Source organism: Arvicanthis niloticus, chromosome 9, assembly GCF_011762505.2.
Source record: "Arvicanthis niloticus isolate mArvNil1 chromosome 9, mArvNil1.pat.X, whole genome shotgun sequence".
Classification (NCBI taxonomy): domain Eukaryota; kingdom Metazoa; phylum Chordata; class Mammalia; order Rodentia; family Muridae; genus Arvicanthis; species Arvicanthis niloticus.
The window spans coordinates 27784387-27806025 of record NC_047666.1 but is presented as its reverse complement, the minus strand read 5'-3'; the positions used below and the strand labels follow the sequence as shown (position 1 = coordinate 27806025).

The 21639-nt window shown below is 48.5% G+C and overlaps 1 protein-coding gene across 3 annotated transcripts in view; it reads left to right on the top strand.

The window, feature by feature from the left end:
- The window catches only part of Eefsec (eukaryotic elongation factor, selenocysteine-tRNA specific), a 191161-nt gene that overhangs the window by 148255 nt on the left and 21267 nt on the right, over positions 1-21639 (top strand). For 2 of the 3 annotated variants that reach the window (XM_034512372.2, XM_076940083.1), the window contains exons 5-6: positions 3555-4214; positions 17429-17585. In XM_034512372.2, the coding sequence (XP_034368263.1) occupies positions 3555-4214; positions 17429-17585 (817 nt within the window). The remainder of the gene's footprint in view (positions 1-3554; positions 4215-17428; positions 17586-21639) is intronic. The other variant, XM_076940085.1, reaches the window with a different exon arrangement.

Below are 21639 nucleotides of genomic sequence, written 5' to 3'. Positions count from 1 at the left end.
AGTGCTATCTCCTCAGGGGTGTTGGCTAGCTCTCCTAAAGCCTACTTTGTTTTTTCTCACTGTACCTCCCCACAGTTGTGCAATTAATGTTCATTAGTTATAGATTGAGCTATTGCTCTCATCTCCAGGTAGCAGACCCCATAGACCCAATGCTGCAATTGGGCCTGGACTTTCATGTGACAGGTATGTAGCAGACATGCTGAGGCCATCTGCATCTGTGAGGAAAGCTCAGTGGTCCTTGAGTGAGTGCATAGAGTCTCACAAAACTAGGAAATTAACAAATGGAAGGAAAGCCTGATTCTGTACTGTTAGTGTCTAGGTCAGCCCTTTATTCTTAGCCTCCCTGGGTGGAATGCAAGCTCACTGACAACTGGTAATACTGTGTGCATGTGCCCTGGAGAGCCAGAGTAGCGGCACACCGCCTGTTCCCATCTTTATCTGCTTCACAATTTCCTGTGTCAGCCCTTGGAATCTTGATCTTCAGTTATTTGCCTCTCTGCTCTTCTGCCCTCGCAAGGCATTCTTTATTATTTCAGTCCTGAGAACATGAGCCTGTTGAAAGGAGAGCATGCTGTGAGAGAAGTCTGCCTAGTGCTGGGTGGGGGCAGCAAGCCCCAGCCATCTCTGTGAAGAAGCTCTAGTCAAGCCTAGACAGATCTGGAATCTCAGCAGGGTGTGATGTGGCTGCAAGGGGCAGTCTGTCTCTTCCAGTGGTCTGGATGCATGCTGAGCCTGTGGGATGGTGGGGGTGCTGGCACTGAGGGTGCAGCAGGACCTCGAGTAGATCACACCTACAGCCCACATCTGAATTAGAAGTGGAGGCACCCAAATTTGACTAGCAAACACTAAGAAATCTGGAAATGGCAGACTATAAAGCTGTACTGCAGCTAGGGTTACACTCTGATGGTAGAAGTATAGTTCTGTGCTTAACAGAAATGAACCCTCACTTCTGAGACCTTCAAGTTATGCTCCAGGGTCTGAGTCCCTAAGAGGCTACCTTGCATATAGATGCCTGATTAGATCCTTGTGAGAGGAGAGACTTATCTCAGCACTTCCAGCAACAAGAGCAAGCACTTGAGACACACTTAGCTCAGGCATTCCGCAGCCTGCAGTGACCTGCAGGTACCTACCCCTCAGGTACCTGAGGGGTATGTAGGCATTCTCAGTAACCTATATACAGGGCACTTCTTTAGAAAGCCCAGCCACTCATATAAGGCAGTGAAAGGTGCAACTACTATTGCACTTGTACACCTGTATACAGTCATACATGTGTAGAAAAAGAGAGGGAATTCGGAACACCAAATTCCAGATAGCAGGTCCCTGCACTATAGCATGCAGCACGCTTGCAGGGAGTGTATAGTAGGATGAAGCACTGGTGACATTGGAGTTCTGGAGGGACAGTCATTGATAGACTTGCAGGTAGGTGCTCACTGCCTTGAGAGTTAAGCCCACCTTGCAGAAATGGCAATTGCCCTGTAAAGCAGGAACAGGATCAGAGGAAAGCCCTTCCTATAGTACCCTGAATGCTCAGGTCGAGACATCAAGACTTTGTCAAGAAGAAGAAACCTAAGCAAAGGTGAATCCTGGCAAACCACAGGGACATTCAGAATCACTATGTGGGGGGACTTACTTCAGAGGCCTCTAGATGTGGCTTATGACTTAAAGGGTGTTGAGTACATGGAATATGGAGGTTGTACAACTGGGCTGTATGGAGAGTTTTGTTGAAGGTTGGGGGACGGGCACCTTCTCCAGAGTACTTACCAGGTGGTCTGAGGACTATGGCAGCCTACCCATGAAAGGGGGCCCTTAGTTGACTAAAGACCTTTCCTAGTGCTGAAGCTGAAAAGAAGGGTAAGAAAGTCATAAGCCATAAACCCGGAGCCCAGGTGAGACTATGACATACTTTCCTCCTGGGATCCACAGTGTAGAATACTGCCCCAGGGAGAGGGGAGATTTTCTGTGAGCTTACAACCTCAGCACCCTACCCCCATCACCCACCACCTCCTAGGCCACCTCAGAGAAGGCTTGCGTTTCCCTTTGATTGATCTGGGCTGAAGCTTTTGACACTGCTTCTCACTTTCTCTGCCCTCTGACCCTGTGGGTGGGGAGTTAATGATCTTTAAACAAACACTTGAGTTTGATACTCTGGTGAAAGGCTCTGGTCCAGAGTGCCACCAGCACAGCATTTACCCTCTCTCCAGGAGGAAAAGTGTAGACACCCACCTCCAGCCCTGGTGACAGGGATGCTGGTAGCTAAATCATAAAAATCCAGGCTCATTCCATTCCTCTTGCTGGGTTTTCTGAAATGGGTTCCAGGTACTCTGCTTTGTTCAACAGAAAGTGTTTGATGGCACCTCATGATTGGGGCTTAGGAGGTTTGCCCACCATCTTGGGCTCTGCTATGTCTGCTCCTGATTTGCAGGCTGTGAAGGCAGAAGTCTGCTCTGTATGGAGTCAGTATTACCTTTCAGAAATTGAGATAAGATCACATTGCCCCTTCGGGTGACTCCAGGCAGGCCCACATAGATACATGGCGCCTAGGTCTTGACCTCTGGCCTCCAGTCGCCCTCCTGCCTCTTTATTGACTGCTTAGCCTCACAGACACCGCCATCTCTGGGCCTGGCCATTTACTGATGTCTCTGCCTAAAGCTATTTTGCTCTGGATCTTTATAGGCCTCAGCTCAGGGGCTGCTTCTGTAGTGTTCCTCTGCCTGCCTGTGCAAAAGCCAGAGCTTGCCCAACCCTAGGCCTTGTCATGTGTCTCATGTTTCATGCACCTACATTGTAGAATTGTTTCAGTAAATATGATACATTTTTATGTATTAGTTTATGTTATATAAAATAGCATTGATAGAGCTGTGTGACCTATGTAGATCACTTTTCTTGTTTCTAGATACTGAGCTCTTTGAAATAGAACGAGCTCTAGTCCTTCTCCTGAAATAGAGGCTGACACTTAGTAGGCACAGAGACCATGTGGAATAACTGGAGGAAGACCCTTCTTAGAGAGCCCTCAGCCTTGGCAGGTAGACACAAGCTAGACAGTGGAGTGGGGTCTCATGGGTGAGGAGAGCTAGAGGGACAGGCCCCTCAGGAATCAAAGACAAGTCCTTCTCTTAGTCACAGACTCTATAGCCTGGCATCTGACCCAAGCCTTCAAAGCAAGTGACACTGGTACGCTGAGGAACTGGATGTCAAGGCTATGAGGGCTAGAATGTGCTAGAATAGCTGATAAAAAGGAAGAAGCTGGAGGGTGTAGAACATGGGCGACTCAGCTTCTAGAGGACAGAGTGGACAGAGGCAGCCACTGTTCTTGTGCTGGCACAGAGATGAGATTTGAAAAGTGATCTAGCTTTGCATCCTGGGCCTTGGCTTTTTGGGACGCTTCTTTCTTTGCCCACAGAGGTCTGACTGAACCCTGGCCTCCTTTCTGCTGTTTGTCTGGACCTCCACTAGGACTAGGGGTAGGTGGTTGTTGGGGGTACTGAGGAAGAATGACCTAAGCCCCAGCTGCAAGACTTATGGGTTCACATGTTCTCCCTCTTGCTCCTGCTCAGGTGGTGAAGAAAGTGAAGTCCATGCAGATGTTCCATACACCTGTCACCTCTGCCATGCAAGGAGACCGACTGGGCATCTGTGTCACCCAGTTTGACCCCAAGCTGTTGGAGCGTGGACTTGTATGTGCACCTGAGTCTCTGCACACCGTTCACGCAGCCCTCATCTCTGTGGAAAAGATCCCTTACTTCCGGGGGCCCCTGCAGACCAAGGCCAAGTTCCATATCACAGTAGGCCATGAGACAGTCATGGGCCGCATGCTGTTCTTCAGCCCGTCTCCTGACAACTTCGACTTGGAGCCCATGCTAGATTCCTTCGACCTTTCCCGAGAATACCTCTTCCAAGAGCAGTACCTGTGCAAGGATTCCATGGCCACAGCCACAGAAGGTGATGATGAGGCAGACACAAAAGCAGGCCACGCCCCAGGGGGCCACTGCCCCCGGCAACAGTGGGCCCTGGTAGAGTTTGAGAAGCCAGTCACCTGCCCCCGACTCTGCTTGGTAATTGGCTCCAGACTAGATGCCGACATTCACACCAACACATGCCGGCTGGCCTTCCACGGTGTCCTACTACAAGGGCTGGAGGACAAGAACTACACAGAGAGCTTCCTGCCAGCGCTGAGGGTTTACAAGCTGAAGCACAAGCATGGCCTTGTAGAGCGGGTAAGCACAGCCCTTGTGTTTTTTTCCTCTCCCTGCTTGGTACTAGGCCCACAGTCTGGGCTGGGACCAGAGTCAGATGTCCTCAGGTTTCAGACTAGATAGTTAAGGCCAGGGTACAAAGCAGCCTGAGTCTTTCCCATCATGCCCTCATAGAGCTGGACTAGAGGCAGATCCTCCAGGTTAGCAGATGGCCTCTCCCAAGGCTTCCTGCCTTGCTGGACTCTATGGTCCATGCCACTGGATCCTGCCAGGCCCAGACCAGGTTCTCATGACCAGTGGGGATACCTGGGACAGTCCAGGTCCTCTTCACCTACAGGGTAGGAAAGGGCTTGTGGGTTCAGAGATACAAGGAATAAGGAAAGAAAAACTAGAAAAGTCACTGGCTACCTGGGCACATTGTAGTCACTATGACTGGACAAAGCTCTGGGATGCAGACCTGTCACTGGAGTCTGCACAACGTGATACCTTTCCAGAAGTGTTGGCACATCTTTTTGTTGAATGGCAGTCCAGACCTAGAATGAAGGGTTCCTCAATGTCTAGGCCTCACTGTCTCTTTTGCCTGGCCCTCTGACTATACCATGGGGCTTAGTAGCTGTGTGTGGTCCCAGGATGTAGCTGGGCTCCCACCAGATCAGTACAAAGACAGCCCCTCCTCCCCATCTTGGTGCAGCTGCTAGTACAAAGCCTGACCCAGTGGAGTACAAACCTGGGACATACAGGCATACGCTCCTAGGACTATCTTTCTAATTCATGGGTATTCACTAGAGCCTCTGCCTTCCCCACCTCTCCTCCTTTATCCAGACATGCAGCTCAGGACCTTGGCCTGGGTGAGTTCCATCCACCTCAGCACAGCAGAGATGCTTCTGCAGATGGGGTGATGCAGTGGGCGTCACCATTCACCCAACTTGATTTATTAGCAGCATTATAGGGTGTAATTATTCTGTAGTAAAGCATCTATCTGAGAATAATGTCCTCTTGGTATGACTCCAGGTCTAGTTGTTCTCCCTCGGGCCTGTCACTTCCTTAGAGAACTGGGAGGCACTCGTGAGGAGCAAGGAAACACACTGTGAAGTGACCCAGGCCTCCCAAAAACAACAGAAAAGGTCTGGAAACATACTGATCTATGTCCCACCACTAGTCTGAGGCAGCTCAGGACCACCAGCCTTTTTATACTTAGTCCAAAGAATCATCAGCCCACAGACTTGCAGTCACAGAGTTAGTCCCCACATTGGCACCCTGAGAGCCACAGACTTTTCCAGCCACCAGGGATGGCTGTTTGGTCTTAGTAGGCACATCCATTTGAATGTAGAGTCTTGACCTCACTGCATGAAGCATGCCCCTTCACATTTGAGAACTAGTTCTCATCAGGTGAGAACATAGATAGCATGATAGCATGGTTCCCAAGTGAACAGCAAAGTTGTTCTGAGGGGCAGCTATGTTAGGCAAGTTCTCTAAGGAAATTGAACACAGAATAATAGGGAGGGAGGGAGGGAGGGAGGGAGGGAGGGAGAGAGAGAGAGAGAGAGAGAGAGAGAGAGAGAGAGAGAGAGAGAGAGATAAAAGAAAATTTATTGGATTGGCTTACAAGATTCAAATCTGGAGAATCCAACAGTGGCAATCAATATTCATGCTGGAGAGCTACAAAACTTTGTAGCTGCTGGAAGCCTAAGTCCTCAGGGGACCAATGATTTAGCCCCAGCTCAAGGATGAGGGCCTGAAAGGTCTCTGGAGAGAGGGAGTCCATATTGAACAGCTAAAGAAACTGGAGTCTCCTGTCTATAGCAGGAGGGCATTGATAGACTCTCTGGCTCAAAAGACTGGAGTTTGCAGTCTTTGCAAGGCAGAAAAGTGTCCTGAGCCCCCATCTTTGGCTGTGTTGGCTGACTCCAAACATTCCTAAGTGTGCCTCTGCCAAAGAAGTTTCTGGGTGGTCAGGTCATCTTATAGAGGTTAAAATGGATATCCTAGGCTAGATCTTTACCCCATGCCCTACTATTCTGGGTAAACTCAGTGCACTGGCCCTGACTTAGGAATACTCAGTCAGCTCAGGCACCTGAGTTGCTACTAAAGAGAAGCCCCACTTTTATAGACATGTGTGAGTGGATACTTTCCATCTGAGCATGGACGAAAGCACCTTAGCCTTCTGTTTCTGCTATCTATAAAGGCATCATCTTTCATAGTCAGTTTTACTGAGTTCCTGTGTGTACTCTAGCCCTGGATATACAGAAGGTGTCCCAAGATCATTCTCACAGTAGAGGCTGAGAATGAAATAGTAACATGGTCCAAAATAGTGCTACTCAAGGTTCTGTAGGCAGTGTTTGAGACCCAGGAGATGGTAACTCTGTGAGCACATAGTCTCTTCTGTGCTCTTCTTGCTTGTTGTGCAGGTCGGGTGCCTATAGATGTGCCTGAACATATGGGTATTCCTGAGAATAAGTGGTACCTGAGCCCAGCCAGAGCTCTTACTCCCAGTCTAGTCATCTTAAATAAGCCTATTTTCTCTGGATACTTTTTTTTTCAGCTGGTGCAATCAAATACATTTTAATTAATTTACCTTTGGTAAATGGCTTTCCTTGCTTGACTAACAAATGAGCCACCCAGAAACTTTGGAACCAGCTTCATTTCCATTTTTAATTATTTTGTGTCTACAGTGATGAAATATACTATTTTAAATTTTGTTGTTTCTCTAGTCATTGTTTTTCAGTGATATTATAATGTCAAGGTATGTTGAGGTAACATATAAATAATAACACACACAAGGCTTTGCCAAGGGGGCTCGATAAGATGATGTCCCATACCCTGCTGAACCTCCATGGTGAGCCATTTGAAGCCCATTTTGTCTTGTTTTCACGTGAGAAGTGCTAACAGAAATCAGTAGCACTGCAGAGGCAGAGGCAGAGGCAGGAGGATCTCTGTGAGTTCAAGGCTAGCTTGGGCTACATAGCAAGTTCCAGGCTAGCTAGGACTAGATAGAAAATTTACAAAGTATTCAGTGAAGTGTCATTTTCCACTCAAGTATAAATTGCACATGAGTTCCTTCCAAAGAGGACAGGATGGAAAGTGAAAGGCTGGCCTTGCTAAGCCTTGCAAGCCTGTCTCAAAAAAGCAAAAATAAACAAATCTCTAGGTGAGTGTGGGGTGTGGTGGGCTGTTGGCCATCAGTGTTCCTGCAATTACAAGTCCCTGGATGCCTCGTTCAATCTCTGTTTTAATTGCTTTTTTACCAGTAAAGCCCAGAAACAGTTGTGAGATGCACCTAAATATGGTTGTGTTCAAATAAAACTTTCCATTACTGAACACTAAAATTTGACTTTGACTTAGATTTTATGTATCGTGAAATATTTTTTTAAAAAAAATTTTCAGCTCATTAGACAGACAGCTATTCTTAACTCAGAAGCCATCTAAGAACAGGTCTAGGCAGATTCTGACCTTCTGGCCAGTTTGCTGTTCCTGGTCATAGCTAAAACTGACCAGTTCTGCTTGCTCCACAGCCCAGGAGTTGGGCCATGGGGTAGGGCCTCACAGAGGTAAAGGGATCTAGAGTGTCATTCAGGAGGAGGAAAGGGGGGAGTCTGAAGAGCTGGAAGCTGCCTGGAGACGCTCCACAGGTTGGCCAATCTGGGAGAAGACTGAGACATGGGGACAGGGCATCATTTAAAGGTGTACGGTTTGAACAGATAATGTAAAACATGAATTAGATTTTGATCACAGAGAAAGAATGAGTGGAATGGAAGACCTGGAAGAAGTGCTTATTCATAAAACTGGAGTCAACTTGATAAATCAACACAAATAAGAAAAACAAGAGTAATGCTAAAATGATGACAGTGATTCGGGGACAAAATTAAGAAGTACTTACCATGTGAGATAAATGCCAGCTATAAAGACAGATTAGTAGATTGGCTTAAAATGCAAACTCCACTGATCTGCTGTGTCTAAGAAGCAAAAGTAAAGAATAAAAGATGTCAGGAAGACCACAGGAGTGGACAGTCACCTTAAGCAGATGTGGGGCAGTTGCAGAGATGGAACAAAGAGGGTGGTATGCAGCAACAGGCACAGTTAGAGCCTGAACCAAGCACGTTAGAAGTAAAGCCCAAAAGGAATCTAGGGCGACAAGGCTACTGGTTTTCTGATGAAATACTAAGCTTGGGTACATAATAGTGTTGACTGTAAAGATCGGACAGAAACTGCGTTATCAACAGTCTGTCAACCCTGAGCAGAACCGCTGGGCCCTGTCCTCAACAAGCTATTAATGCATCAGATTTACACACAGCTGATTTGAGCCAGGGGCCAGAAAAGTGAGTCTGCCCATGGTCTAGCAGGGGCAAAAGCCCATGGAGGGGGTGGGAAACTGAGAGGCAGGAAAAGAGGAACATAATTCCACCTAAGATGGAGGAAGCACAGAAGGCCTTTGGGGGTTCCAGGTTCAGGAGCTACTCTGTGACACAGAGGCCAACCAGTGCCTGCACTGAACTACTCTAGAAGCCACTCAGCCAGCAGCCAGTCAGAGTCAGGGCCTCTTCTTGGAATAGTGGGTTGGGGACTTGGAAAGAGAGTGGCTTTGATTCCCAGTGCTGGAATCACCTCAGAGCTAGAAGTTGTCTTGTGGAGGCTTCAGCCATCCTCTCACATGCTCTGCCACATCCTGTCACTCAAGGCTTCCTGACCCAGTTCATCTGGATCACAAGAACTCCCAGTTCAGGCAGCACCTGCTCCATGGAGCCACATTTCTTCCCTATAGCAATTCTGCTTTCCTTGCCATCAAACAAGAGGTAAGGCAGGTGCCAGCAGCAACGGCCTGCATGCCCAACACATTATGACTGTTGCTATACTCAGGACACCCTCTCTATGTCTTCTAGCACCCACCTCCTCCCACCTTACTGTGGTCCTCAACACCTAGCAGCTCACACAGCCCCACATAATGATACATGGGAGACAGTCCTGCCAGCTCTTACTACACAATCTTTTTAGATCTAGAACCTTTACAGAACCAGGCAATGCTGTGCACAGCACTAAAGTGGGCCCCAGGGTGTGGCAAGTAGATAAACAAACATGGAAAGTGCTGGTGTTTTGCCAGTCACAAGGCGGCCCTTGTTAAGCCCTGTGCATCTTGACCATAGTTCACATGAGCACACATCCGTGGGTCCAAGCTGAGTAGTGGCAAGAAGCTGTCACCACTATGGAGGGGGGAAGGTCAAACTAGGCATATTGGCTACTGCAGGTCTGGCCCCATGGCGCCAACCAAAAAGGCCTCAGGCTGGACTTCAGGAGCCTGAGGCATGGACCCAACCAAGTGTAAACATACAGACGCCACCAGGAGCACTGGCCAGCTTTGAAGTCTGACCAGCACTGCCTCGGGCTCCTGGCTCTACTTAGCTCTACTGCTGATGGTTTGTTAAGCCTGCTCAAGGCCCCAGGGAACCTACCACCTGCTTCTTTCTGACCAGGGACAGCCCAGGTTGGGGGGTGCTGTGCAGGTTAACTGTAGCACCCTAACCCCCAGAGGGAGTTGCTTCCTGGCCATCCTGTCTTGCTGTTCTTGCCCATAGGTTCCCAGCCACAGGTTGGAGGCTATGGACCCCTTGAACAGAATGGTCCCAGGAGGCAGACGTTTCTTAGGTCCACTTTGACAGGTTGCTTTCCTCATTCTTCAACCTGACCATGGCCCAGCATCTCTCCTGGATTCTTCCAGGGTCAGAGTTTGATAGTTGGAGCCCAGCTTCACTGCTCTGGAGACTGCACTCATGTCCAGAGGAAAATGCAGGGTCTGTGGGTGGACATAGTAGAAAGCTAGCTCTGGAAGCTAAGACTGGGTTAAGGCACAGTCTAGCATGGCTGTGACATGTCACTCCTCAAACCCAACTCCCCTGTAAGAGTGCTGTGGTGGGAAGTTGAGACTACATGTAAGAAGGGCCAAGTGGCTGGCATATTGTCAGTGCTTCATAAGATACGCACCGCCTTTTCTCTGTAGAGGGCAGCTGGCAGGGAGCTTACTTAGGACCTCTTTAGCCCAGGCAGGTGCTTTATTTACCCAGGAGGGACTCAGGTGATGGCTGCACATATAGAGCAGGTAAGGAGTGTTCAGAGAGGAAGGAGGCCTGGCTTAAAGGAAGCCTGAGAGTCTGTTGTGAGGCACGTCAGTGTCTGACACCAGGCCTCAGACTTTGAGCCTCTGGAGTATGTTTGATGAGAAGAGACTATTGCAGGCTAACTTACTCTTCCTAGTAAGTTACACAGCTCCTTACACAGCTTACAGGGAAGTTGCATGATGCTCCCAGACTTCAGTGCCAGGAACCTTGTCTTATCCCTTGAAAAGCAATAATCTGTCTTGTGTTATAGAAACAGAGCCTGAGGTACAGCAGAGTGAATTGGCTTGCCCAGGTGCTCCAGTGGTGAAGCAAGAACCAGCCCCATCCCATGGGTTAGCCCAGGGCCTCTGACTTTCCACCAGGCCAAGCTGGTAGGGAGGAGGAGTGAGAAGATAGTGTTTTCTGGTGATGTGCACAGAGTACAGTATTATGGTTGTCACCATCCATGACTTCAGGTGAACTGCAAGAAGTGTCACCTCAATAGCAGGGTTTTCCTTCCTTCCTCCTGTGACTGCTGGACCCTATCTTCTCCCAGGATACTGTCCAAAAGAGAAGTGGAAAGGAGAAGTGGAGACTAGGGTACCCTGCTGGCTGTGAGTACTGAGTGTGGGTTCTGCCCTCCTTCCTATACAGAAGTCCTAATCACTAAATCTGAGGTTTCTGGGTATGCTAGAAGATCACCTGCTCCATGTGTCCCTTTATCCCCCACTTCAGCTTGACATTCACTAATGCAGTCTGTTCTAATGGTCATTCTCCTGTCAAGTCTTGGTGTTCTGGCCAGTGTCAATGTGCTAATCCTAACAGCCTATGTCCTGAAAATACTGAAGTTTGGAGAAGTCCCCTGCCCCAGGCCATGACTCTATAAGAGACAGAGCCAGAACTCAAGCAACTAAAACCATTTTCCTTATGGGAGCTCAGGGCCCTCCCTCCTCACTATAGTGGGGAGCCTAGCTCAGCTCTCCTCAGTGCCTGCCTTCCCTTTCTGCACGGTGAACTAGTCGGAGCTTCAGAACTTGGGCAATTCCCAAGACTCATCCTGGGAACCAAGCCCTGGAAGAGACACATGTAATGACATAATTATGTGCACCAGCAGCCAAGTCCCTGCTCAAAACCTGGTGACAATGGGGACTCTCCTGGCATGGCAGCAAGGGCTGACTTGGATGCACAGCTGTAACTGCTGAGGGAGCTTGATCCCTCCAGCAACCACAGGCAGATAGATGAAGCAAATTACTCATGCAAGCAGTGAAAGTCCCCACTTGAGCTATTGTGACCACTGGCCTGTGTTCAGCATTGTCCCCAGGAACAGGGCCACCAGCAAACCCCGCAGGCATTGACTTCAGTGATTGATTAAGAATACAAGCCCTCCAACTGCTCTGGCAGGGCTCTCCTTGTGATGTGCTGGTGTCTGCTCTCTGTAGTCGCCTCTCAGCGCAAGAGTCCATGAGTTGTGTCCCTGGCTTTCTTTGCCGTGTCTTATATCTAGAGGGTTAGTGCCACACTGTGGTTAGCTAGACAGGGCAGCCTTCAAGGGTGCTAGGCACTAGGTTTTACCTTCTCTCCCTGCCTCCTCCCTCTAGACCACTTTTGAGAAGTAGAATCCCTGACTATAGGGACTGTCTCCTCTCTGATGGGGTTTTCCCTGAGCTGGCACAAGCAGGGCTGAGGCTGCTCAGCACCCCTGGGCTGGGCCTCCAGAGCCACTGAGTCAGCCAGTTAACATTGGCCCAGGGAAACCCAGACACCAGAGAAAGCCATAGTGGGCTCATTCACAGAAGTACCATTTCCCTTACCCTTAGGTCTTATGAGGACTAGCCAGAACAACTCCATTTGGCCTCTGCGCAGCAAGAATGGCACCCACCTGACAGCCTATGGTGAAATGGGCTTGATGGCCTCCTCTCTTCCCCAGCACTGTCCCCAGGAGTAGCCACATTCATAATTACACCTTAGGTATCCTCAGTCTCCTAGGTAGATCTGACACAGTGCAATGAGCACTCACTCAGTTACGTAAAGTGATTGTAGGAGCTGTAAGCAGGCAAGGCCGTCAGTATTCAGGGAATGCACAGGGACCCGGGGGCTATATTTCATCCCCACCCTCCCTGGACCTAACCTACACTTGGAAATGAAGACACAGCAGAGGTTAATGGAGGACACAGTAAATATACTTGGTGCTAGTATATCTTCTAGCCAAGGCATAAAACAAGAAAGTAGAAATGACAGAGACACTTCCTTTAGATTTTAAGACCTTTTAGCTGCCATTCTTGCCATAGCAGAACAGAGGCCAACAAGCAAGATGGAGCCCCTGTAATCTCTCCTGAGGAGGTCACAAGAAGCCCACTAACTCCATACCTTAACCTGAATATTTAAAACAATACTGTGGTGCTGGACGTGGTGGCGCTCAGCCTATTCTACATAGTGAGCTCCAGGACAGCCAGGGGTACAGAGAGAGACCCTGTCTCAAAAAAAAAAAAAATAATAATAATAATAATACCCTAAGGGGATAGGAGCTCCAAAGGAAGTCGAAGACCAAAAGTATCAACTAACCTGGACCCTTGGGGCTCTTGGAGACTGAACTACCAACCAAAGAGCATACACAGGCTGGACCTAGTCCTCCCTGCACATATGTAGCAGATGTGCAGCTTGGCTTTCATGTGGGTCCAGAACAACTGGAGTGGGGGCTTTGCTAATAGCTGTTGCCTGCATGTGGGATATGTTCTTCTAGCTTGGTTGCCTTGTCTGGCCTGAGTGGGAGAGGACCACTCAGCACCTAGTCTCACAGAGACTTACAGTGCCAGGGTGGGAAGATACCCAGAGGGGTTCCCGCCTGCTCAAGGGAGAAGAAGGATTTGTGGGAGGGTGTGACTGGGAGGCAGGCAGTGAGCAGAATGTAAAATGAATAAGTAAAAAAATTTTTTAAATGAAAAAATGTGGTAATGTAGGTCTATAAACAAGGCTTCACATATGCCAGCAGCCAGTACTAACTGCCTACCACTGGTTAGCCAGGGGAAAACATAGCAAGTATGGAGCCCTAGGCCTTCACTCTCTGCCTTGTTTAGGTATCACTAAACCTAACTTCAGAGACTCCTCTGGCATGAAAGTGATGACGCTTTTTGACATTTTCCTGATGTTAACAGAATTACCCTACTCTTTGACAAGGACCTGGTTTAGGAAAAGAGGGAAGCTCCACTGTCTTTGTGTCATTAAGAGGAGAGTAGCGACAGGAGATCAAGCCGACCAGCCATGTGAGTTTTCAGTTGGAGTGACCAATGGCCACTCTATCCAATTATGCTTGGGATGACAGGGCAAGTTTAGTAGGAATGCCCAGTCATTGAGTTAAAATAGACATTTTAAGATTAACTGACATATATATGTGTTGATTTTTATCTGTAGCTCCAAGGGAATCTAGATGAGGGTTGGTAGCACGGTTTACCCAGAGCTTAAGGTGGGGTAGCAAAAACTACATGCTACAACATTTTATAGCCAAAAGATGGGAAAGGGGGCAGTAGGGAGTCTTGAAGGTCTTTGCTAGTGGATAGCATGCCTGCCACCCAGCTCTATGTCCAGGAAGCCAGGCCTGTAGGCTCACCGGACAGCTAGCTCTGGCCACTAAGTTACAGCAGTGGGTGGGCAGCATCTAGGCTGGAACTTGCCCTGCTATCTTCTGAAGAGGAAACAAAACAAAACCACATTGCACAGTGCTGGCAGTTAGCTCTCTCATAGAAAAGTCCTGTCTCCCTAGACTTACCACATAAATGATAAAGTTTTGACTCCAAGAAGCAAAGATGTACCTAGCTTCCCACACTTTCTTTCCCCCTCCGTTCTACGCATGGATGACTGACTGTTTTTCCCCCCCATCACCTCTAAACATGTGCTTACCAAGCTCTGTGAGGTGTAGCATATAAAAAAGAAGCCCTTTCCTTGAGGGACATTTAATCATCTGCAGCATTAAGTAGACAAGCATTTTGGGTTTTAAGACAGAGTAGCCAAGCTCAGAATAGAGGTTCCACCTCAACCCTGGGAGTAGGGAAGACTACCTAAAACAAATGCAGAGTGAAACCAGGGTGGGTAGGGAGGACTCCCCCAGTGAACAGAGGAAGCGGGTGAGAGCAGAGGGGCCTGGAGGCTTTAGGGTGACAGATATCAAAGCTTTGCCTGATAGTGGTGAAGGCTTCACTGGTCTGTGTGCCAGACTCTTGTGTGTGTGTGTGTGTGTGTGTGTGTGTGTGTGTGTGTGTGTGTGTGTGTGTGTGTGAGAGAGAGAGAGGAGAGAGAGAGAGAGAGAGAGAGAGAGAGAGAGAGAGAGAGAGAGAGAGATTGAGAGATTGAGAGATTGTGTAGCAGGTGTGTACACTGAGACTGGTAATAATGAAAGACCCTAGGTGAGTGGCACAGGCTGGGAGCAGTGGAGTGGAGTGCAGGGGCCCATGTGGAAAATGACCCTGCTCTGATTGAAGTAGTGAGCAAGGGGATAAGGATATGACATAAGGTCAAGTTGTAACCTGAGGACAGGCAGACAGAATGAAAGTCAGGGAGGTGAAGGCCGCGGGGTCACGGAGGCCTGCGATCCCACCCAGGCCTATTCTGGCTGATCATGCATCCCCACAGATGCCAGCTAGGTGTCTGTCTTGATGTCACACTAGAGGTGCTTGGAAGCAATGCAGGTCCTGTGGGAAGAGTGAACAGGATAAATTTGTTATTGGTTTGGTCCCAGTAAGGAACTTTTTTTTTTTTAAAGACAGGGTCTTACTAGTAGTATATAGCCTGGGCTGACCATGAACTTTCTAAGTATCCCATATTGTCCTTGAACACATTGATTAGCCTCCTGCCTCAACCTTCTGAGACCTGGAATCATAGGCATGTGCCACCAGGTCCTACTGGTAATGCTTTTTAAAGATGCTTTCAAAGTATGAGCTCTTGGTCCAAGGACCACCCTTCTTGTTCTTGGGCACAGTGACGCTGGAGGAAGGGCTAAGTCTCAGGTGTACCTGTCCCCAATGAGCCTCAGCACCATGGGCAGTACTCTAGCCACTGTTTCAGTATGGCAGGGAGCTGCATCATGCTGACTGCCCATAGCAACAAGGACTGATCATGACTTGAACATTTTCAGTCATGAGATCATAGATGGACTGCTCAAGCTGGACCCATTAGACCAGTTAAGCTAAATAATCAGGTCATGCCAGGCTGGGCTGGAGAAGTGAACCGCAGTGGATTCTGCGGTGTTGATCAGGGAGCCCAGCTCTGCACAGTGATCCTAATGTGGTTGAGGAAATGGGCCTCTGTGAAGCAACAAGCTCTACTGTGTACAATTTGTAATTGGGATATAAAGTCTGATCAGTGGAACTTATGGGTGCCAGTGAGCAAAAGGCTGCCAGTGCTGTCTCAGAGGCCCAAGTAGACATACCCATCCTCCAAGAGCAAGGACTGCCCTGGGGGAATGTGCTGAGCCATCTCGGAGGGAAAGGAGGAGTTGCTGCATTGGAAAGAGGCTGGTGAGTTACAGGGGCTGCACAAGTGGAGACCAGTTCTTATTGTTTGTATCCAGGTCATCAATTCCTTCAAGAGAAGGAATGTGCTGCCTTTTATCTACTGCTATGAATCAAGGAGAATAGGATATGTTTTCCAAAAGGCTTTTAGGGTAAATGAGACAGTTTCTACTTATCAAAACAATTCATCCAGGCATCTTTAATAGTAGTGAGATGTTTCTGCACCTTAGCAGGAGATGGCCCAATGGCCCAGGGTGTGTACCTCAGAAGGGGACACCCATTAAAAGTGTCTGAAAGAAACTGTTTTCTACTTGTAGCTATCAAGAAAGAATAGGTTTGCCTTTTAAGAGTGAAATACAAATAATTCACTATTTATTTTAAATTTTAAATTTTAATTTTGAACAGGTAATATCATTTCAAAGACCAGAACATAGGAAAGAACTATAGTGAAAAATTCTCCAGGTTCCCCATGCCCTTCCCCTGAGGCAGCAGCTTCTTCTGATTCCCTGTACCCTAGTGCACACAGTTATGCTGATGCCCACCCAGTGCCCCATGTCCTTCATACCTGTCCCTCTCTGGGGTCACAGAGTGGCCAGTGGGAGCCATGCACAGTTTGTCTATACTCAGGATGGGACTTTAGATTGTTCTGCCTTTGCTACCAGATACTGCTAATGGAGCCTGTGCGCTACCATTTCCCACCTTGACAGGCATATCGAAAGGGCATTTTTCTAGAAGCAGCATGAATGGATGAAAGGTCTTTGAGTGAATTTTCCATAGCAGTTGCCAAAATGAAGGGCACATTTTATAATAGGGTCTGACTTAGTGGCTGACTGCAGCATCTGCAGAGTGGGCTGGTGAGGGCAAGAGTCAGACAGGTAGAGGATGGGATGTCACTCCCAGCTGTGATGAAGCTCTTGTTGACAAGACCCTCACAGGATAGCTACAGATACAGCCAGGCTGGGTTCAGGGACATGCATGGGAGAAAAGTTTGTGGTAGAATACATTCAGGCTGCCTTCAACCAACAACTTCACTCATATGTGCCCACATGTACCCACAAAGAGGTAAGAGGACAGCCACAGTCCCCAGCAGGGATGTGAGCCTTGAAGAAATAGGCCTGGCAAAGCAGCAGGGACCAGGGACCATAAGGAAACCTGCCTGGAATTTGACTGACAGAGAGTATCACAGAGGGCAGATGGATAGCTGAGAAAGCATAGCTGGTACATTGCACTGAGCAGAGAGGAGCTTCAACCAAGGCTTGTGGGTAGGGCAGGATGGTAAGTCAGGGCCGCTCCTTAGAGTCTTTCCTCGGGAAGAGCCAGAGCCAGGACTGCTGCTGCACAGAGTCACTGAAGCCCCTGAAAGCAGAGGCAAGTGAGAGGATAGCTGATGTAGGGAATGTGACTCAACGCCACCTCTGCTCCTCAGGCTCTCTGACCCTGGCACACTTGTATGTTGGCTTTAATATGGGGCCCATGAGGTTGCCATGAATGTTGACCCTTCTTAGTGCCCATGTTAACGGAGTCTGGTGACTGGGTAGAAGATGATTCAGACCTTCTCTCTACTTTGTATACATCATTATGTATGATGAGGTGGGCACAGTAGTTCTCAGCATGCACTACTAATGCCTCCTCTCCTGTGCGGGGACAGGTAATGGATGACTACAGCGTGATTGGACGTTCCCTGTTCAAAAAGGAAACCAACATTCAGCTCTTTGTGGGGCTTAAGGTGCAGCTGTCCACAGGGGAGCAGGGTACCATCGACAGTGCCTTCGGCCAAAGTGGCAAGTTCAAGATCCACATCCCTGGTGAGTGCAGCTGCATCCCTGCAGAGTGTGGGAGAGATGGAGGGCCTGAGCAGAGTCAAGACAGCACTGCTAGCCTTGACCTCTGGCTAGGAAACAAGCATGGGTCCAGAGTGGGGACTGGACAGGGACCAGGTCAGGGTTGAATTTTATTCCACTGTTTAATATTTGGGACACATCCTAGCTTCCTTATGAAGTAGGTATTGATCTTACAGTGTGTGCTCAGAGGACAACGGGAAAGGAAAGTCTGCTAGGGCTGGCATAGCACCATGATGCCCAGTAAGTTCAAGCAAATTGCCAAGACCATCAGGCTCAGGGCCATGTGCATAGCTGGGTCAGGGTGTGCACCTGCTTCTGAAAGTATAGCCTGTGTTTTTTTCATGTAGTCATCCCTTAGGTCATGTATGTGTCTGTACCAACTGCATTTTATTGAAGCTGACTGTGTATTGGGCCAATGCTTGGTACTAGAGGTGTGCAGGTTGTCATGGGAGAGGACAGCTAGTGAGCTCTGGATATTTATTTATTATGTACCCACAGGCATTGCAAGACAAGTGCACAGGCCTGAGCTGGGATATGCAAGATGTGTGAAGTCTTGAGGTGGAAATTAGCTGGGTGTAGGAGGGATGCCCATCCAAGTTGGGGATGCACTGGTGTGGGAGTGTGAGGTAGGCATGTACTGAGTGTTTGAGGGCTGCAAGTCCAAGGGTGCTGAGTGCCAGAGGTCAGGGTGGGGGCGAGGTCGTGCACTGGGTGTGTGAGGGCTACATGTCTGAGTCAACATGCTGAGTGTGCAAGAGCTGGAGGTCACTGGTGGGAGTATTCTTGCGGGACAGGCAGGTTGCAGGTAGGACTTGTACATAGTTTCTTATGGCACAGGAAGGACTGAGGGGTCTTTTGTAGTAATGCGTTTTGATCTCCAGTCTTTGATAATTTTCAGTTGAGCACAGTTGACATACTTACAGGGAGCCATATCTGATATCACATGGACTCATATAGTCCTCTGGGGCTCCAGAACCCTGGGTTGGAAAAGGAAGTTAGATGTGAAGGGAGACTTAGATGAGGTGAACAAGGTCATCATCACCTTGGTTTGTAATTTCTTGACTAGATCATCCCTGACTCAATCCAGGAATAAGGCTCCTTGGCTACTCCCCAGGTAAGGCTAGGGGACATACAAGGCCACAGATAATATTGCCGTCTCACAAAGGAAGACAGTAGTCACCAGAGAACCTCTCTGTCATTTCTGTTTGAGGAAAGGAAGCAGCAGGTATGCCCACAGCAGACATAAGGACCACTCATTGTTTTGTATAGCAGCTGCATAGTAGCTGGGCACACAGCTCGACTAGAACACAGTGTCTGCACTCAGAGAATTCACAACCAGTTCTGCATCTTCTCTGCAGTGCTTTTGAGTCTCCACTGTGACACCCCTGTGCCAGGCCCTAAGACTAACAACGTGAACACAGTTGGGATGACTCTGTGTCAGTGGGGCTGACAGTGTCATTTGGCATCACAGGAGTTCCACAATATCACTGGCTGAAGTGTTCACAACTTTGGAAGGCTGGAGGCTGGAAACCCAAGATCAGAGCGTGGGCAATGCTAGTCTCTCCTTGGTTTACAAATGTCGTTTCTCTTCGTGTCCTCTTGTAGCCATCTCTGTGTATCTGTCTTAATCTTATGCAGACACCAGTCATGTTTTATTAGAACCTACATTAATAATCTCATTGTAACTGATCTCTTTAAAAACTAGCTCCAAAGCAGTCTTAAACTGAGGGACCTGTGTGTGTGTGTGTGTGAGTGTGTGTGTGTGTGTGTGTGTGTGTGTGTGTGTGTGTGTTTAGGGGCACTTAGTCAGCCTGCAGCAGGTGTGAAGATAGCCATGCATAAGCATTCTCAATGTTTGCATGTCACTAGCATGTTAATGCTGGGCTGGAAGGTGTATGGTGTTGTGACATCTCACAGCAAAGCCCCTCACTGAGTCTGGCATTTGGAAGATTTCCCAAAAAGATGTTATGGCTCCCAGGACTGTGCCCAGAACACATACAAGCCAGTTTGCATCCTGTCATGGCATTGGTGCACATGATGGGTGGTATTGAAAGGAATGGTTGAGCAAGTAGAGTCAGAGCCTGAGACCCAGTCTCACTATGGGCAGAACCAAGTTCATGCTCACTGGTGGGTCCCAGATCATTAGTGAGCCATGGGAGTGTGTGTAGAGGGGCATCTGTGATACCTATGGAAGTCAGAGCCAAAGCCTGGGCCAGCAGCATGAGGCAGAGCTTGACTTGAGATGCCCTGCCCTCCTTGTGTTCATGGAGCTAAGCAAAGAGAGAGGAACTGCTCTCTCAAAACTTTCTGTACACATCCCCTCCTGTGTTCTAGCTGTCACCTGTGTCTTGGTGACACTTGAACCCAGTATGCTGGTTTTAGCTCCTTCCCAGGAGCAATGTGGTATAGAAGACTTCAGAACTAGCTTCTTAGGGAAGCCCTAGGGGAAGGGATGATGGGAGAGAGAGCATATGACCCTCCCCTTTTGACCCTCCCCTTGCAGAAGAGAATGGGAGGTAACAAGGAAGTTCCCCAGGCAACAGAAGGAAGAAAATCATCCAGGATGGAAGGAACAGAGAGTGCTAAGTTGTCACAGACTGGACAGAGTGTAACACAATTTGAGACTCTTGAATAATAACAGAGTGTAATAGGTATTGAACATTGTGCTGTGTGGGACATTGTTCTAAGTGCTTTACGTGGTATAGCCGTTTACTTTGGTGTGTCCAAAATGCTAGTCTGGGAACAGTTTTTAAGCAATGGTACTTCTGTCCCCCCAAACAATGTCTTACAGGACTGTAGCAGAGGCCCCAGCATGCTTCCTGGTACTCACCCTCTGTCCCAGCACTGAGCCTCGTCCTTGGGTGGTGAAAAGGAGTAAGGACTTTACTCCTGGAGGTCTTGAACTTGTACCTGTCTTGACTTTGGGTCTGGGTCCTTCTGTTGTGAGGATGGACTATGCACTGAAGGTGCTTTCCAGTATACCCAGCCTCATCTCTCTGCATAGTGCTGAGCCGTGGCCTTCTATCTGATATCTCAGGGCACATTCAAAAATAGGTTTCCCTATGCATAGCTCTGTACTCAGCATGTTAACACAGATATTATTTGGCTCATTCACAGAACCTCCATGGGTCAGTTATTGACCAGGAGGGTGGTGGTAGCCCATGCTTTTAACCTAGCACTCAGAAGGCAGAAGCAGGAGGATCTCTGTTGGAAGACAGCCTGGTCTACAGAGTTCCAGGACAGCCAGGGCTACACAGAGAAACCTGTCTCAAGCATACAAACAAACAAAAATAGTTATTGACCAGGAGGGGTGTCACTAGCCAGAGACAACCTTTGCCAGGTCACATGCCAGGAGTGCAGAAGAGGTCTGAAAGGGACAGAAGAGCATGCTCTGTATCAACCATTGCTGATGCTGGACACCAGCTTCTGTCCAAGAAGTGGTGCAGAAAATCAGTTTTCCATCTTGTAGCAGCCCTTTGTGGTAAGCTCTCAGGGAGACTGTCATTCACTACCAATCTAACAATAAGACAGTGTTCCCATCGTGGAGGCTAGACAGGTGCTGGGCCCTCCCTGCTAAACCACCGTCTTCAGGACAGTGACAAATAGTCAATATACAGCATGTTGGCAGTAGCTGATGCACCCACTAAATGTCATCTTCGTTATTTCTGGGGCTCCTGCCTGGTGGAGTGTCTGAGAAAGCCAAAAGGTAAAATGGTCACATCAGCAGCAGTCCCCAGGCTGATTGAGCCTTTTACCCACAATTCTCAGAGTTTGCAAGTGTGACAAGGTGAACTGTCCAGGTCAAATGCCTTACCAAGTTACATGGCTGAAAAGAGACTTGTTCGGCCCAGCGTGCGTGTCTGCCTGCAGAGCCCATTTTGGTACTGAGAACTGGGCTGCAATGGGAGATGATGCTTAGTCTGGGAACCAAATGGCTGGGGTGTGTGAGGACCTAGTGTGTGCTATGTAGGCTCCAAATTCACCACATTCTTGCTGTCATCCTCCAGCTGAATTTAGA